The sequence below is a fragment of the Thamnophis sirtalis genome, unplaced genomic scaffold, assembly GCF_051295495.1.
Source record: "Thamnophis sirtalis isolate CommonGarterSnake01/CBP01778 unplaced genomic scaffold, rThaSir2_p1.2 scaffold_10, whole genome shotgun sequence".
Taxonomy (NCBI): Eukaryota; Metazoa; Chordata; class Lepidosauria; order Squamata; family Natricidae; genus Thamnophis; species Thamnophis sirtalis.
The window spans coordinates 34,515,671-34,530,329 of record NW_028261390.1 but is presented as its reverse complement, the minus strand read 5'-3'; the positions used below and the strand labels follow the sequence as shown (position 1 = coordinate 34,530,329).

At 46.4% G+C, this 14,659-nt stretch overlaps 1 protein-coding gene across 4 annotated transcripts in view; it reads left to right on the top strand.

The window, feature by feature from the left end:
* The first annotated feature begins 11,869 nt into the window (after positions 1-11,869).
* The window catches only part of PCDH10 (protocadherin 10), a 63,281-nt gene continuing 60,491 nt past the window's right edge, over positions 11,870-14,659 (top strand). For all 4 annotated transcript variants that reach the window (XM_014072690.2, XM_014072689.2, XM_087724380.1 and 1 more), the window contains exon 1: positions 11,870-14,515. In XM_014072690.2, the coding sequence (XP_013928165.1) occupies positions 11,870-14,515 (2,646 nt within the window). The remainder of the gene's footprint in view (positions 14,516-14,659) is intronic.

The window sequence follows — 14,659 nt, the reverse complement described above, 5'->3', positions numbered from 1 at the left end:
CTGGGCAAAAGCCCCCCCTGGTCACAGCTGACAGATGGTGTTCTAACATCAGCTGCGGGTCAGGGAGGACACCCAAATTGCGGGCCCTCTCTGAGGGGGTGTATAATTTCACCCCCCCCAGGCTAAGAGGTGGAATGTCTGGACTATCCTTGGGAGGCAACATCAATAGCCACTCGGTCTTGTCTGGATTGAGTGCAAGCTTGTTCGTTCCCATCCAGACCCTGACAGCCTCCAGGCACTGGCACATCACTTCCACTGCTTCGCTGAGTTGGCACGGGGCGGACAGATACAATTGAGTATCGTCCGCATATTGATGATATTTGATCCCGTGCCGGCGTATGATCTCACCCAGCAGCTTCATGTATATATTAAATAGGAGGGGGAACAGGACCGAACCCTGCGGCACCCCATATTTGAGGGGCCTAGGGGTCGATCTCTGTCCTCCAACCAACACCGACTGCGACCTGTCCGAGAGGTAAGAGGAAAACCACCATAAGTCGGTGCCTCCCACTCCCACCTCCCATGGGGTGCAGTAACATGTGGTCCTTGCTTAACAACCCCATGTGTTCCTTGTTTAATAATCAGGACTTCCTGGACTGTTATCACTAAGCAATACAATCCTGTAATATCCCACTTTACAACCGTGTCACTTAGGAACAGCAACTCCAATTGCCATTGTAACCTAAGAACAAACTGTACTGATGTTGATAAGGTTTTTATATAATTTTAATCTGTAAATTACTGTAGGAGAAATATATGACCTGTAACATGGCTTAACAATATTCTGAGTAAGAAAGTATAATATTTCTTTTTACATAACTATCAATATTATTAATGATCAGTCTGTTTTTATTTCACTGAAGTGTAACTTTTATCTATCTGTTTATCTATCTGTCTAGATTACTAACATGAATGGACATTCTAAGGTAGGAAATATTGAAAGAATTATGGTCCTCTGTTGACACATCTAAGGAAAGATGATAAACTTATATTTTATTACATACCTGCTTACTGTATTCTTCAACGTGGAAGCTTACATGCTGACATATTGAACAAAGCACACATAAATTCATAATGCATTAACAATAGATAGATCTTTACGTGACTTTCACGTAAAATAATACCCACAAACAGATATTCCCAAAGCTATTGGTGTATTTTTTTAAGATTTGGACCTAAAACAGAGCTATAACTGGTGGAAAGTTTGATTCTCTCAATGCAAAAAGTAAAGATTTGTAATTATTTAAATTTTATAAATTATTTAAATTTCTTATAACTACCCAATTCCAAATACTGTTAATTTAAATGTGTTCAAAACACTTGATAGACTTTCTTTCTCAATTTGGCACACAGCTATGATAGTAGTTAATTCAAAAAGAAAGAGGCTATAATAACAAAAGCTACTGAAGCTGTGCTGTCTTCCTGAATTGAATTATTATTAAAAATTACACATGAAGGTCTTTTTCCCATTACTGAGTTAAAATGCTAGCCACCTACTCTTATGTCAACATGAACAATACATTCCTTTTCTTACTGCCACTTCCTATCATGCTTGTAGTCTATCTGTTCCAAGTCACTGTCAAATGGTATTCTTCAGATGGGGGGGAGGGGAGGGAATTACTCACTATAGACAAGATGACTGTTTTTCACCTCTGGATTTGCTGCCATGTCCCCATTCAACATATCATTAGCCAATGGAAAAAACTTCCACTAGTTAAGCCACTGCCATGGGAATGGGGAGGTCTGACTTTGTGATGGTTGGAAATTTTTTTTAGGCTGGCTTCTCTGGACTTCCTCCATTTGTTCGAATATCATAAGACATTAGGAAAGAATTAGCTCCAGAAAGCATGAGGCAGTCTACCATTATGGTGTAGCTGGTTTGGACATGTAGAGTAAGAAAAGTTGAAACTTACTTAAAGAGCCACCATTTTTACTTTAAGCAGAAGTGAGAAGTCGAACTGATACTGTTAAATATAGGGGAAATAACAAATAATACAAAAATGTGTAGTTCAACAGTTTTCTTTATTGTCTGGACACTACAATAAAATAAAGATAATTACATCTAAAGATACTTTTCAAAATGGAAAAGCATAAAAAATATTCCATTTTCCTCCCAATAGAATAGTGGATGCTTGGTCACATCACAATGCTACTATTAAAATAGTCTATTAAAATAATAGGCCCTTCTTCTTCCCAAAATAAAATATGGAGTTTTGCTCCCCCCTCCAGTGCCTTACTGACCTCCTACAAAAGTCAAAATTAGAGAACAGGAAGGCGAGAGGCATGTAGAGTACCAAAGTAAAACAAATGCTCATACAAAGGACAACTCTGGAAGAAAATGACTCCAGTGGAATTTGACTAATAACTAGATTGGGATACCCACTCCTTCTAACAGTCCCCATCTAACAACTGTGATCATGCCCACATCAGGTTAGTTAATACTATACACTTCTGCCAGGATGGTAAAGACTTAAGGGTACAGTATTACTTGTATTACCAGTACATAATCACAGCTTAAGGGTTTTAAGTCAGGGCCTGGGGATGAAATATTGAGAAGGGGGAAGATTGGTGATGAAGGGGAAGATTGGTGATGAAGCCATAATAAACTGAAAGATTAGCTTTCTTGATTACCTTAGCTTGAGCAAGGATAGCTAGCAGCACTTTCAATAAGCTCTTGAGCCCTTGAGTACTTGGGGATCCCCAAACAGCCCGTTTTTGCTCCCAGAGGCCTACAAGGAGGCTTCTTAGGAAACACCCCCCCCCCGTGCCCTGTTTTGGGCCTAGCAGGCCTCCCTAAAAACCCCTGGGAGCCAAAACGAGGTGTGGGAGGCACTGTCCCCATGCACCATTTTGGGACTAGCAGGCCTCCCTGAAGCCTCCTAGGATCCAAAATGGGGTGTGGGAAGGTGCCGCCCCACCACACACCGCCCTTTGGGCCTAGCAGGCCTCCCTGAAGCCCCCTGGGAGCCATAATGGGGCTCATGGAGACTCCTACAAGGGGCGGGGGGAAATAAGGGTGTGAGCCCAGTGGGGACAGTGGGGGGGAGGCTCAGTAAGCTCTGAGGAGGAGGGGCTAGTGTGATTTACCTGTAGGCAAGAGGCAGCTCAGTTGGGGCTCAGAGCAGGGACCACGTGGGAACTGGGAAGGCAGCTTAGGTAAGCAAGCCACCCAGAAGGTAAGGAATGACTGGGTGGGGCAAGCAACCGAGAACAGGTTAAGGGGCGTGGCCAGCCTGCCGTCCCTACCAGTTCAGCAACCCAGCCTCATTTCCACTACCGGTTCGCCTGAACTGGTGCGAACCAGTAGGAACCCACCTCTGGATTGGACACACAAGGATTTTTTTCTTTGGCACATATGCTCTCAGTGTACATAAAAAGACAAGATACATTTGTCAAGAATCATAAGGTACAATGCTTAATGATAGTCATAGGGTACAAATAAACAATCAGGAACAATCAATATCAAGATAAATTGTAAGGATACAAGCAACAAAGTTACAGTCCTGCAATCATAAGTGGAGGAGATGGGTGATAGGAATGATGAGAAGACTAATAGTAATAGTAATGCAGCCTTAGTGAATAGTTTGACAGTGGTGAGGGAATTATTTGTTTATCAGAGTGATGGCGTTCAAAAAAAACCCTGTTCTTGGGTCTAGTTGTCTTGGTGTGCAGTGCTCTATAGTGTCATTTTGAGGGTAGGAACAATTTAGAAACAATTTATGTCCAGGATGCGAAGGGTCTGTAAATATTCTCACGGACCATCTTTTGACTTGTGCAGTGTACAGGTCCTCAATGGAAGGCAGGGTGGCTGTAATTGTTTTTTTCTGCAGTTCTGATTATATATATATATATCTGAGGTCAGTTGCTGCCGGTTCGGCCTGGTTTGGCAAAGCGCGCGCGCAGCGAATCAATATTAACTGGTTCAGGAATCCACCCCGGTAGAACTCTTATCAGCAGCTCCTTGGGCGGTTTGAGCTTCCTGAGTTGGCGCAGAAAGAACATTCTTTGTTGTGCTTTTTTTATTATGTTTTTGATGTTAGGTGTCCATTTTAGGTCTTGAGGTATAGTACAACCAATGGGATGGGTGTCAGTTGTAGAAGGTTTGGCTGTTGTTGGTGTATCTGGGATGGGGGTTGGGGAGGTAGGTGGCTGTAGTTTCCTTCCATACCTGCACTAAAACACGTTCAGGTCATCTGCCAGTTGTTAATTTCATTCAGCCTGGGAAGGAGGTCTGCTGTAACCAGTGATATTTTTACATTTTACACACGTTTGCTGGTTCTTTTGTTGAAAACTGATTCCTTAGCTTTTCAGAGTAGCTTCTTTTTGCTGCTCTGATCTCCCTTGTTAATACCTTTTTGGCCTGGTTGTATAGCATTCTATCACCTTTTCTGTAGGCTTCCTCTTTGGAACGACATAGCTGCTTAAGTTTAGCTGTGAACCAAAGTTAATTGTTACTGTATATTTGCAAGTTCCTGGTCGGTACACATAGGTCTTTGCAGAAGTTGACATATGATGTTACACTATCTGTGAATTCATCCAGGTTTGCAGAGGTAACTTCAAAAATATTCTAATCAGTGCAGTAAAAGCAAGCCTGTAGCTTTAACTTTAACTAAGTTACCATTGTTGAAATCACCTAGAATAATGGCCAGTGAATCTGGGTATTTGCTTCAGCCTCCATAATCTGATCAGCTATAGTTTGTTATGCCTTGTTTACAGAAGCTTGTGGAGGAACATAAACAGCCATTAGGAGAAATGAAGAAAACTTTCATAAAGAATAAAAAGGTTTGCAGTTGATAAGTAAAGACTCTAAGTTTTCATCACAGAATTTATGTATTATAGTTATATCGTGAGACCAATTGTTGTTGATATATATACATAAGCCTCCTCTCTTCTTTTTACCTGATGATTCTGCAATCCTGTTTGCTCCAAGTATCTGAAACCCTGGTATATGCATGCTGTTGTCATCAATTTCTTCGTTTTGCTAGGATTCAATAAAGCATAGGGCAGATACGTAAAAATCAGAATTGTATCTGTTTAAAAGAAGTATTTTATCCATCATTAGCAAGTGAACGTAAATTAGTCAGAAAGATTGAAGGGAGCAGATTTTTTTTTATTTCCCCTATTCCTTAGTCTATTTTAAATTTCTGCCCTTTTGCCTCGCTGATGGCGTCTCCTGCGTTTGCTTTTGGTGATCCATAGTTCTGGGGAATTTGCTTCCTCCTGTGTTAGAATCTCCTCCACATTTGTAAATACATGGGGGGAGGTAAGGTTACAAAGAGCTGCTCCCTAAAGAAACATTACTTAATTCTTAGCAGATTGTCCGTAGAGAATCACAGAGAATAATAAAAAATAAAGAAACCATTAGAGAGCATTTCACCAAGGCAGCCATAGTTGGTGCCATCTTGGATCATGAACTGAGTGAACTATGTTGTGTGTGAACTGAGCAAGTCTTATCTTAGCTACACAATCTCCAATAGAATTCTCCATGCAACAGGGCTGTTACTGAGAATATAGGAGGCTAATTGTTATATCTGGATGGCAACCCAGATTGGAGAAAGCTGTAATGAACTATAAATTGTTTCCAAATTATTTTTTGTTGCATATGTATTCTAGTATTTTTGCTTCAGTACTAAGATATAGATAAGAGATAAATTAAACAGGAACTTCCTTAAACAGGCTGGGCACTGCTTGGGAGTCAATTACATAAACAGAACAATCAAGGATGCAATCATAGCACTTGTCTGCATTTCATTAAAACAGCTGCATAATTTCAAAGTTCACACACCTACCTTATTTTTCTTATTTATTTGGCCACTTTAAAAATGCATTCCTTACTTTATAAATTTTATGCAGCCGTAATCTAAGCATTAATGTCAATTTCATTCTCAGCAATATATCCTGGCCCATAGGCCCACATACCAAAAGAATAGAGAAAATGGAGACAATGTTCAAAAATTAAAAGGAGAGAGTTCTGTGTGTTTCTGTCCTTCTGAATACTATATTTGATCACTAAGCAACATGTTTTATGTTATTCCAGTTTTCCAAACCCTGCCCTTCCAAATGTTAGGCTTCAAAATTCCCATCATATGCAGCCAGTATGGCATCCATTTCTACATATCTATAGGCAACAGGTTGTGGGAAGATTTCTGTACTTGATGAGTTTAAAATTTTCTTCACCAACATGAAGAAATATGTTTGTTTGCCCCTTGTTCCACATTGTTTATTGGTTAATTATCCTATCTGGACCATCATTTTTCCCTCCTTCAGAGAATGCATTTTTATTACTCCATCAGGATTTCCTGTTTTTCCTCAATTACTCGGAGAAAAAAAATGCCTCTCAGCTCTAGGCATGGCACAATAATAAGAGGATTTAGAAACAGATTGCTTTCAAGTCATGTTAAATCACCACAAGCAGTCATTTATCCAGATGTTAACAAACTGGCCCACTTTCCTTTTCCCAAAGGAAAATGCCTAACACGGAAAGTCCATTTTCCTCCTGCTCTCCTCCATCTTCTCTATGAAAATTCTTAAAAGGAAAACAAGGATTTTTAAACAGAGTAAAATATAAAAGAGAAGAGGACAAGAGAAAATCTCAAAATACCCAAAAGATATCAATAATGAAAACAATCTGTTTTACCCTGATTGAAAACTGAAGCAGCTTTTGATAATTTCCACACTAGTGATTTACAGCAGTTTATAACATCACTTAGCCATCAACATGGAGATATAAAGCCTTATCTTCATTACTGATACTTCAGCACAGCAGTGATTGGAGAACTGCATAACCCTATAAATCACTAACAAGGAAAGGGGCTAAATCACCTCAACGGTGCAATGGAGACTGCCCCTGATTTTGTACATTTGCCCTCCCTCTGTATGTAAAATGGGAAAATAAATTCTTCATGCAGACACACACCTGGTGATTTTATGGCTCATCCAGTCAGTTTTCTTAGCAATACCAACTAGGAAGCTACCTTCTGGTTTCCTTTGACCCTGAGACTTTCAGGTAATCACTCACTATCAGGTCTGACTCACAAGCCAAAGTGAGTCAAGTGATGCCAACCACTAAGCTTTCATTGATGTATTAGAGAAGACAAGCAACATGATAGCTTCTGTAAAATAAAATAAAAATATGGTGTTTTGACAGGTTGGAGGAGGGAGGGGGAGGTGAGAGAAGGCAAAAAGGGCTGCGTGAGATTAATGTAAAAGACATTTAAGAAATGAGGAAGGAATCGGGCTTCCCCGAGAGAAATGAAAGAAGGAATTCGGGAGACGAAATAAAGAGATAGAGGAATTTCACCTGAAATGCAATGAGGTCATTTTATGAACCAATATATGGGAAAAAACCTCGCAGTCTGCCCAGCCACAAGGAAACCGCGGGAATTCGCACGCACGCCAGCCAACCATTTCCAAAGCAGGGAAAAGCCCGGCAGCGAATGGGAGGCTTGCACGTGTGTTTACGAAGTGGACCGGTTCTTAGGTTTCCGTTGCAACCGCCGATCTGCAACCACTTGTCTTCTGCATGAAGAAGGCGCGCGCGGCGGCGTAAGCTTAACTGTTGTACGCAGGAGAGCGCGCGGGAGCGGCGAGAGGGGGGGGGAGGCCATGGCCGTGCACGCGCACAAACCCGCGTTTTAGCGTCTGCCCAAGTACTTATACACACTGCGCCGCTAACCGACATCAAAACTCCAGCAGCGACTCACTTTGATCGCTAGGAGGAGCCTGCTGCTTACATTTGCCAAACGGAGGTCGTTTCTCTCCCTCTTCCGGCTTGGAGAAAAGGAATAAATTATTATTATTATTATTATTATTATTATTATTATTATTATTATTATTATTATTATTATTATTATACTACTACTACTACTACTACTACTACTACTACTACTACTACTACTACTACTACTACTACTACTACTACTACTACTACTACTACCTCGTGCCATGGATACTGGAGCTTGTTTACTATCCGGACTCTCTTGCAATTCGTTTTCTCCCTCTCCTATTAAACGCGCAGTATTCGTTTTCGAGGAGAATTTCATCATGGCTCGGTGTCGTTTTCTCATCTCCCTTCCGAAGCTCCCAACCTTGGTCTGTTGTTTTTGACACAACAGCCATCCTGATGGCGTTTTAGAGCAATAGCTTAAAAGCGGCACGTTTTAATCATTGCACGCAGCTGTGAAACCTCCCCACAGCTTGAAAAAAAATTTCGGCCTCACAAATAAATTACGGAAAGGAAGTTCGGCGGGGGTGGGGGCGACGAATAATATTCACCCGCCTAGCGGTTCCCCTCTTGACTCCTGGAAAGCCACAGGTCTCGCCTGGTGCTTTCAAACGCCTTTTCTCATCCTTTCCACCAGCGTGTGACGCTGCAGTGGCGGCTTTCAGGCAGCTTTGCTCTGCCGGTCCGTAAATTTACTGCAGCTAAAAACAAGCCCTCTCTTCGTGCTCCCCCCTTTCTCCCTGGCAGCTTAGGCTCTCCTCTGCTCAAAGGCAGGACCTATTCACGTGAAAAGTAGCCGAGGCGGAGGGCCCGAGATCTGCCAAGAGATGGAGGATGCTAAGCGATGTGTGCCTTGCAGTATGTATGTGTGTGGTAGATAGCTTCTCAGAAAGCTAAGAATCCGCCCCCCTTTTTTTACAGCGGGTGGAAGAAACGGACATATGCTATTACAGTAAAGGGAGTTGTGTTTTGACGGCCCCGGGGATATCCTCCTAGGCTGTTTTGATCTTGTAATTCCATCTCTTTCCCAGAAATCTATGTGACGCTTCACAGCGTAAGAGCCAAATGGACCTACCGCTCGATTTATCGGTCAGGCTTAGACCCAAAACATGAAGGGGATGGAGGATTAAATATGTTCAAAGAAAAATTGAGTTTTCCACCAGCTTCGCTGAAGAAATTGCATTGACGTTAAATTCCTTGTTTTTTAAAAAACCGACGGAATATACAGAGCTGAAGGGGCGTATGTATACATGCTTAGCGCTTACTAATAAGATGTGTTGTCTTCGTCAACTAGATTTGTAAATGTTTGAATGCAACCGAACTCGGCGTCTCCCCTGTGTCCTCTATATCTGTGCGGAGACCTTGGCAGCACAATAAAAATATAATTATAACCTCATTTATAAATTATTTCCTTAAAAGCAATCCCGAAGTAGTTCTGTTTTAAATTCTGTCATTTGGAAGAGCTCTTTCAGGCTACTGCCCTATACACATGTGAACTACTTTGGAGTAAACATATATAGGATCCCATCGTAAACAGCCATTTCCAAGACAATCTACCCGCGATTTGGAAGGCCACCCTACTGACTACTTATGCTGCGATCTTCCAACTCTTTTTCCCCCAAAATTGGTTGGGTGGAAATTGCTCTGAACCCTAGCGATTGAAGTTTTTATGCTTGCCGGCTCGGTAGTAAGCCCTAGGGAGTTCTTTCAAGCAAGACGTAAAACGAGGTATTCGGTTAATGAGACATCTTCCGCCATTCTGCTCCAATTCACCATACAGTGATGCTTCAGATCTACTATAGTGATACACTATTCGAAGAAGGAGGGGCAAGTAGTCGGCGACGCTCGTCGCTTTCCTGCAAGCGCTAAGACTCTCCGACAGGGGCGAACTTAGCCTCAGGGGTTTTGCGGCTCCAGGAAGTTTAAGAAGTCAAGAAGCAGCGTTTCACCAAGAGAGCACTGGGATCCGTTGCTATAGTACAATTCCTCTGCGCCATCATATTAAATCAGGAGAGCCAGGAGCGGTAGTAAACAGCCGATCCGTAAGTCTAAGTATAGGCTTAAGCGGGGAACAGGCACAGCTACTGATCTTAATTTCTCGCCATCACAATGCACAGCCAAGGGCTATCATAAAAGCCAAGAAAAAGCCCCCTTTCGTCCTGCCCCCAGCTTTGGCTACATTGCTTGTCACCATTGCCATTTAAGCCAATATGTTTATAACTAGGACCACACATTCGACTGCTTCTCCCAAACTAGTGCCCTCCTTACGCATTGGGTTTTAATGCCCATAATTTGGTAGCGGTGGCCAGGTATTGTAGAAATCCATTATTTCTGAAGTACACCACTTTTGGGAAATATTGTTTATAGGCGAGACGGCAATCTGATGAAGCAAACCCTTGTTCAGGAAATCCCATCTAAAACATTTGCCAGCTTTTTTGCCACTCTATTCCTGGTAGTTTTCAGTAGCATCACGTGACCTGGAAGAGTCTTATTATCTGTCCCTCCTTTCTTTCCTCGCTTAATTTCTTCTGCCAAAGAGCTGGTACAGTCAAATCGATTAATGCCCAAAAAGGACGTGCGGCAAAATGTTTCCAATACGAGCAACAACCGCCCTCCCTACAGAGAGAACTCCACTTCAGGACACTTGCTGGAAAGTCAAATTCTCGAATGTGTTTGTTACTATACAAAATTAATGAGGCAACAGACGAAAGGAAAATCTACCTCAAATGTTCCTTGTTTGTTTTATTTTTAAAAGCAAGGATAGTGTGGAAAGAGTCAAAGACGAAAGGGAAAGTCCGCAGCAGGTGGAAACTCCATCTCCAAGGACCAGCTTGTTTATTAGCGTCATGGTATTGCCTGATGACGAGAGGTAATCTCCTTGCTCAGTAACCGCAACAAGGGAATAGTAACTTTCCGAGGCAGAGAATCCCCAGTAAACGCTTCGGGAGTGTCAGGGTTATTCTCTCCGCCACACACCACACACACAGAGAGACCGACATAGAGTAAGAGGGACGGGTTCTCCCGTCTTCTCTCCTCCCACTTTCCTGACGAAGGTTGCTCGACGGGCGGCTAAACCAATACGCTCTCGTCCTAAGCCTGTAGCTACAAGGCGATTGGTTGGCAGAAGCAGATCGCTGCGCAAAAACAGACCAGCCGAGCGCTTGGAGCTCAGAAACTGCCAGCAGAGATTCACAGACGCTCGAGCTGGGACAGGAGAGGAGAGAGCCACCGAGTCAGTGAATGAGTCTGGGAAGCCAGAGATAGCAAAAGAAGAAGAAGAGGGTGGAAGAAAACTGATCCGGACTCTTGTTAGCAAGAGGTGGGGGGGGGGGGAAGCGCTCGCAGGGAAAAGGCATTCAAGGAAGAGATGGCGAGAGAGGTTTAAGAGAATCTCCACGGAGTCCTCGAGAAATGCAGGGATTTAAAGTTTAGGGTCGCCGAACTGCTCTTTGCCTTCCTCCCACCCGTCTCATCTTTTCGATGGCTCTAATATCTTCTGGCTGTTTTTAATTTCATCTGTCTCCCTCCTCCCTTCCCCGGGAAGAGGGAGGGAGAAAGAGCAGCTTTTCTTGGGTCAAATTTATTTTTCTTCAACCGAAGGGGGCATGTCCATCGGTTCTTCTGACAGCTTTCCCCCCCTCCTGCTCCTACAAGGAAGCCAACCCGAGGATAATCTTGAAATACACCAGTTCCCCGGATTTGCTGCTGCCGCCACCTCCACCGCCTCTACTGCTGCTGCGGTGCAGTGCCTGGACACTGGGAATAAATTAACACGGGCTCTTCTGTCTATATAGCCACCTACCTATTGCCTCTGGTTAGCCATTTCTTACGAAGATCACTGATGTGGTGGGAGCTCCGCCTGGCAGCCTCCCGTGTCTATCTTGCATGATTTCCCAGCCCTCCGTCGTCGTCTCCTTCCCTTTTTCCCCCCAGTTTCGTCTGAAGGGAGACGGTGATGGGGAAGACAAGAGAACATAGGGAAGGGAAAGGAATGAGCATAAATCGTTTTTGAAGCTCGCCTCAGTCTTTTGCTTTTCCTCTCCGGCCCGTTAAACACGGTATTTCTCGAAGGAGGAGGGGGATTTTGGGGGGGAAGAAGGAGGAAGTGTTGGCGTCGGGAAGGGGGATCTCTTTCCCCTTTTGGAGATGGTGGTGCTATTCTTCTTTGCCTTAAACTGGATGCTGGAGGGAGCCCTTTCCCAGCTTCACTACACGGTGCAGGAAGAACAAGAACATGGCACTTTCGTGGGAAATATTGCCGAAGATTTGGGCTTGGACATTACAAAACTTTCCGCTCGTCGCTTCCAGACGGTGCCTAATTCGCGAAGCCCTTATCTGGATCTCAATCTGGAAACCGGGGTGCTCTATGTGAGTGAAAAGATCGACCGGGAGCAAATCTGCAAGCAAAGTCCGTCCTGCCAGTTGCACCTAGAGGTTTTCTTGGAAAACCCGCTGGAGCTGTTCCGCGTCGAGATCGAAGTGCTGGACATCAACGACAACCCGCCTGCTTTCCCGGAGCCCGACCTGACCGTCGAGATCTCGGAGAGCGCCACGCCGGGCACCCGTTTCCCCTTAGAAAGCGCCTTCGATCCAGACGTGGGGACTAATTCGTTGCGCACCTATGAGATCACCCCCAACAGCTACTTCTCCCTGGACGTCCAGACACAACCTGATGGCAATCGCTTCGCCGAACTAGTGCTGTCCAAGTCCTTGGACCGAGAGCAGCAGGCGGTGCACCGCTACGTGCTCACGGCCGTGGATGGTGGGCAGCCGCAGCAGCGGACCGGCACGGCCCTGCTCACTATTCGAGTCCTGGATTCCAACGATAACGTGCCCGCCTTTGAACAGCCCGTCTATACTGTCTCCCTGCCGGAGAACTCGCCGCCCGGTACCCTGGTGCTACAGCTCAACGCCAGCGACCCGGACGAAGGCCAGAATGGCGAGATCATCTATTCGTTCAGCAGTCACATCTCTGCCCGGGCACGAGAACTCTTCGGCATCTCCCCACGGACCGGGCGGTTGGAAGTCAACGGCGAACTGGACTACGAGGAGAGTGGCGTGTACCAGGTGTACGTCCAAGCCAAGGATCTGGGGCCCAACGCCGTGCCTGCTCACTGTAAGGTGCTGGTGCGGGTGCTGGACGCGAACGACAACGCTCCCGAGATCAGTTTCTCCACCGTCAAAGAAGCGGTGAGCGAGGCGGCGGCTTCGGGCACAGTCGTGGCTCTCTTCAGCGTCTCGGATCGAGATTCGGAGGAGAACGGGCAAGTACAGTGTGAGCTGCTGCAAGGCGACGCGCCTTTCCGCCTGAAAAGCTCCTTCAAGAACTACTACACCATTGTCACCGAGGGGCCCCTGGACCGAGAGCAGCCCGGCGGCGACGCCTACACTTTAACCGTGGTGGCGCGGGACATGGGGGAGCCGGCTCTGACCACCAGCAAGTCCATCCAGGTGCGGGTCAGCGATGTGAACGACAACGCGCCCCGCTTCTCGCAACCCGTTTACCAGGTGTACGTGAGCGAAAACAACGTGCCCGGAGCCTACATTTATGCCGTCAGCGCCGCGGACCGGGACCAGGGCGCCAACGCGCAGTTAGCCTATTCCATCTTGGAGAGCCAGATCCAGGGCATGTCGGTCTTCACCTACGTCTCCATCAACTCCGAGAACGGCTTCCTCTACGCGCTGCGCTCCTTCGACTACGAGCAGCTCAAGGAGTTCAGCTTCCAAGTGGAAGCCCGCGACGCGGCCGGCGGGGGCGAGGAACCCAACGGCGAGGAAGCGCTCGCCGGCAACGCCACCGTCAACATTGTGGTGGTGGACCAGAACGACAACGCGCCGGCCATCGTCAGCCCGCTGCCCGGCCGCAACGGCACGCCGGCGCGAGAGATTCTGCCCCGAGGCGCCGAGCCGGGCTACTTGGTCTCCCGCGTGGCGGCGGTGGATGCGGACGACGGCGAAAACGCGCGTCTCACCTACAGCATCGCTCGGGGCAACGAGGCTAGCCTCTTCCGCATGGACTGGCGCACCGGCGAGTTGCGTACGGCGCGCAAAGTGCCCGCCAAGCGTGACCCGCAGCGACCCTACGAGCTGGTCATCGAGGTCCGCGACCACGGGCAGCCCCCGCTTTCTTCCACCGCCGCCCTCCACGTGGTCTTGGTGGACAGCGCAGTGGAGCGCCAGGGGGCGGGGGCGGGCGGGGGCGGGGGAGGAGGGGGCGCTGGGGGGCTAGTTCCTGGGGGCGCAGGAGGTCCGGGTGGAGAGCATCGGCCCAGCCGCTCGGGCGGGGCCAGCAGCGCCGACACCTCCCTGGATCTGACTCTGATCCTCATTATTGCCTTGGGGTCGGTGTCTTTCATCTTCCTGTTGGCTATGATCGTACTGGCCGTCCGTTGCCAGAAGGAGAAGAAGCTCAACATCTACACGTGTTTGGCCAGCGACTGTTGCCTGAGCTGCTGTTGCTGTTGTTCTTGCTGCAGCCGCCAGGCGCGAGCCCGCAAGAAGAAGCTCAGCAAATCGGATATCATGCTGGTCCAGAGCTCCAATGTCCCCAGCAACCCAGTACAGGTGCCTGTAGAAGAGTCGGCAAGCTTTAGTTCCCACCACCACAACCAGAACTATTGCTATCAGGTTTGTCTCACACCTGAGTCAGCCAAGACCGATCTGATGTTCCTCAAGCCTTGCAGCCCTTCCCGCAGCATAGAGGCGGAGCACAACCCTTGCGGAGCCATCGTCACGGGATACACCGACCAGCAGCCAGACATCATCTCGAATGGCAGTATATTGTCTAGTGAGGTAAGACGCTAGCCCCATCCACTCCCTGCCAAGTACATTGCAGTGTTCTCCCAATTCCCTCTAAATGTCACCAGTTAAGGTTAATTAATGTCCTAATATAACCTCAGTTTACTAACAAGGAATGCCAACAAGGTCTACATCATT